General features: G+C 38.5%; 1 protein-coding gene across 1 annotated transcript; it reads right to left on the bottom strand.

Annotated features, from left to right (window-relative positions):
* Nucleotides 1–402: 402 nt before the first annotated feature.
* LOC145004546 (uncharacterized) lies at nucleotides 403–3,006 on the bottom strand. Its single transcript, XM_078963482.1, has 3 exons — nucleotides 2,697–3,006; nucleotides 2,175–2,250; nucleotides 403–2,057 (listed from the first exon to the last, which is right to left on the bottom strand). Exons 1-3 carry the CDS (start codon nucleotides 2,724–2,726, stop codon nucleotides 712–714), a joined length of 1,452 nt encoding a protein of 483 aa, XP_078819608.1. The 5' UTR covers nucleotides 2,727–3,006; the 3' UTR covers nucleotides 403–711.
* Between the last annotated feature and the right edge of the window lie 1,322 nt (nucleotides 3,007–4,328).

Raw genomic sequence — 4,328 nt, 5'->3', positions numbered from 1 at the left:
TTATTGATGTGCCGCGTAGCACACACCCAATATTTGACCATTTGCAGCTGTTTGTTTTTTCAAAAGACTTTTGTCTTAAAAACTTATGAGCATGTGTTGTATAGCGCAACACTTACCATTCGATTCAAACCTCTTCACACCTTACTTTAACTTATTATAACAATCTGCAGAAATTGTAAAACAAACATATTTTTTATTACGTGCAGCCATTTGGTTCCCTCTTTTACTACAGAGTGTTGCAGAAATGGTCAGTAAACTTTAGATATTTTCGCTTTGGAAAAACAAACGGCTCCTTAATATCTTAATAAAATAAATAATTTGTACATAAGATAACACAAAATATATTAATATCTTAATAAAATAAATAATTTGTACATAAGATAACACAAAATATGATGCCTGTGAGTTCGAACTTATATTTCTTTCATCTTTTATTTCAGGTTTTCAACATATAAACATGAAAATAAAAGGTTCCATCATCCACTCACATCCTCATGTTTTAAATACATATCATCATCATTATCATCTATACGTTTACTACATATCATCCGTAATTTAAAGACCCTTTAGGATAAAGAAAAAACAAAAAGAAAGAAGAATAATGAACCAAAACAACTAATCCCCTACACAAAACCCCCTTGTATTCCTTGTGTAATCCATTGTAGCAATAACCGTCACAGACCACCTCATGCCGCCCATCATCCGCCCTGCCTACATGACATTGCAACTAGAAGTATTCTCATCATCGAAATAGTGTCCAAGAGGATCACCTTGTGGTGGTTGAGGATAGGGGTAATGTGGATAGGGTGGCTGCATATAGTTGACCGCCGGTGGTGGGCGGGCATACATCATGGGCTGAAACCTTTCGTTCCCGTTTGCTCGTTGTTGGCTCATCATTGCCGCCGCTAACTGCTGCTGGTAGTGCGGGTTTCCGGCCATGGCTTCACCTCCTCCACCTTGGAAATAACCACCACCACCACCACCATTCATGGCTGCACTAGCTGGAAGTCCTTGAACCGCACCCATTTGACCCATCTGTCCCATGGGCCCCATACCACCACCTCCACTCATACTCATCATGTTTCGCATGCCTTGTAAACTATCATTCATCCCACCTTTCTTTCCGTCATTAACGCTCATGTTAACACCACCATTCCCGCCTCCTCCACCGTTTTTATTTTGACCACCACCACCACCACCGTGGTTTTGATTGCCTCCATTATTATTCGAACCCCCACCCCCACCACCACCCCCACCACCTTTCTTTCCACCACCATTCACCTGTACAGGAATGTTCCCGCCACCTCCTTTCTTCCCACCATTTCCACCATTATTTCCCATTTGAGGAGCACCCTTCATCAACTGCTGTGGCATCTGCCCGCCTTTCATGAACTGTGGGTTCATCATCATATTAGCCATCTGAGAACCACCACCACCACCACCCAGCATCACTGGCTTCTTCATCGGAATATCATCAATTTCATCATCAAACTCGTCGTCGTCATCATCATAGTAATCATCATCATCATCGAACTCATCATCATCATCATCATACTCATCCTCACTCTCCGGCACCTTAAACTTGACAGACTTGGGTGCATCCTTCCCGCCGCCACCGCCATTACCAAAACCTGGCAACTTCATGTCTTTAAATTGAGGCGGCAACTTCAGATCTTGGAACCCTTTTAACTGTTGGAGTTGCTTAAGCTGTTGTATCTGTTGCGGTGTCGGGCCACCGCCACCACCCCCACCCCCACCCCCACCACCGCCACCGCCAACTTGCTTCTGTTGTTGTTGCCCTCCTTTCCCCTGCTGCTGATGCTGGTTGTTTCCACCCCCTTTCTGTCCCTGGTTTTTGTTATTTCCGCCGCCGCCTTTACCACCGTCGATCTGCATGTTCTTAAACTGATTATTGACCTGTTGATTTGGCTTCGGAGCACCCCAAATCTCTGCATTCTTCCCACCTTTTGCAAGCTTCTTGAGGAGTGTCGCCGGATCAACATTTCCTGATACCGTCACCTTCCCTTGTTCTGAATCTATACTGACGGTGTAAACACCTAAAACAAGAAAAAAAAAACGTATTGAATTTAAAGGAAACACAACGGAGAATTAATTTTATTTATCGATAAATATATGCACCAATTGGAAAACAAAATTGAATGGGAACACAATACCATCAATTTTCTGAAGCGTTTTCTTCACTTTTCGCTTACAACCATCACAGTGAATGTTCACTTTCAGGGCACAAGTCTGCACTCACAAACAAACACATAAATTAAAATTTAAGAAAATTTTCCAAGAACACTTGCAGAAACGACATAAAAATCATAATCATAACCAAAATCGAAAAAAGTAACCATCTTTTCCATTTTACCAATTATTGCCTCCAATTTCGGGTCAAAAAGGAGAGATAAAGAAGTCAAAATTAACAAAAAGAAAAAGCCAATTCCAGAAAAATATTGTTTAATTTTTTGAGTTGAAAGCAAGCAAGGCATTTGACGCAAGCAATGCACAGATAGACATGAAGTGAATTTAATATGTATTTATAGACTACAAGATTTTTCTCAATAACTGACGTCAATTATGAAACTAAAATGATACGAATTCGGAAGACATTGAAATGAAGAAGCTTTGCTTTTGGATGGGTGAAGTCCAAGATTTCATTTTTCGGGCAAAAAAGAAATTGATGTTTGTACCTGAATCTTCAAGAACTCTTCTTTACTCATAACTTCCGGCAAAAACAAAGAAAATCCAGAAAACCAAAATGGAATTTGTTAGGTGTTTACAGATCTGAGCAACGGGGAGTAAAACTAGGAAATTGACAGAGGGGGAGGTTTCTAAGGAAGCAAAATGAGGAAGAAAGGAAAGAGATAAGAGTGTGTGTGTGTGTGTGTTTTCAGAAGGAATGGGTAGACATTAAAGCCTCTCTGGTTGTTCTATTTCAGAGTTGAGGGGATTGGGGGGTTCTGGTTTTATTTATTTTGGGATTTCCTTTTCAGAGTAGCTTGTCACGTACAGTGAAGTTATAAACCGGTACCTAAGCGGCTAAGCCGGCTCGGTAATATGGCTCGACTCTTGTTATTTAATTAAACCATACCTGTTCAACTATTTATGTTTATGCCTTTTTACAGATAATATAATAAATATATACTTCTTAATGTTTGAATGTTTTTTACATTAATACAATTTACATAGGAAATCATATCACTTGCTAACATGGAACCGATTTATCTGAACATTGTCCTCTACTTTGCTATGTATTCATCATAACGGTGGTCCAACCCACGTTTCACATCCGCAATAAAATAGATTTTTTTTTGTATCTCTTTTAAGATGTGTGAATGATGTCCGGCTTTGAAAAAATTGTATACAAATGAAAACATGTTATTTGTTTATTTTAATTTGGAACTGAAAGACGAAAAAAATTTCTCTCTACTTCGACAACAGCATAAGCTCAAATATATAAGGACACTAATCAAGTAAATAATCCTCAAATGACAAAAACCCTCATTCTTCTAACTAATTGTCAAACGCGTAACTAACTTTTTAACAAACTAATCCAGTAGTTAACCCCCCGGTCCACACACATACATCCCTCAAGCTTGTGCTTATCAAGTAAAACAAGATTTTTTTTTGGAAACCAAAGGAAATAACTAAAACTAGCAAGAAGCTAGTAAAAAATATACTCTCGCAAAGAAGTCATAGTTGAAATTTTCAGCCACCCTATCTAGCAAAAATTACAAACTTTAGATCTATTTCTAATCCAAAAATACGATAAAGAAACTATGTTGTCAAAAATCGCTAACTTTTTAGGCTTGACCATCCAAAAATCAAGGAAACCAAGGTTGTATTTTGCTTTTGAATGCTGAGAACCGTGAAGTTGTTTTGTTAATATATCATCTAGTTGTTCATAGTAGTAACATGTGATAATCAAATTAAACCTTCTTGAACCTTTTCCCTTACAAGATGACGGTCTAAGTCACTGTGTTTCGTCTGTTCATAAAAAACAACTTTAGAAACTATGTAAAGTGCAACCACGTTATCACATATGAGGGGAATGTGAGTGATTTCTTGAACTCCTAACTCATGAAAAAAAACGATATAGCCAAGATAATTCAACAGTAAAGTGTTATTTGTTTTTTCTAAAAAGCAACTTCTGACCACTTATTGTTGCACCGTGCAACACTTGGGTGCTGTTTGTTTTTTCGAAGCGAAAATTCATGAAAGCTGCAAACCACCTCTGTAGCAGAAGAGGTGGAACAAACGGCTACAGCCTATAATAAGAAGAATGTTTGTTTTTTAACATCTGCAGACTGCTGCAGTAATCT

Source organism: Lactuca saligna, chromosome 7 (assembly GCF_052625555.1).
Source record: "Lactuca saligna cultivar CGN05327 chromosome 7, ASM5262555v1, whole genome shotgun sequence".
Classification (NCBI taxonomy): Eukaryota; Viridiplantae; Streptophyta; class Magnoliopsida; order Asterales; family Asteraceae; genus Lactuca; species Lactuca saligna.
This window is presented reverse-complemented; position numbering and strand designations above follow the sequence as displayed.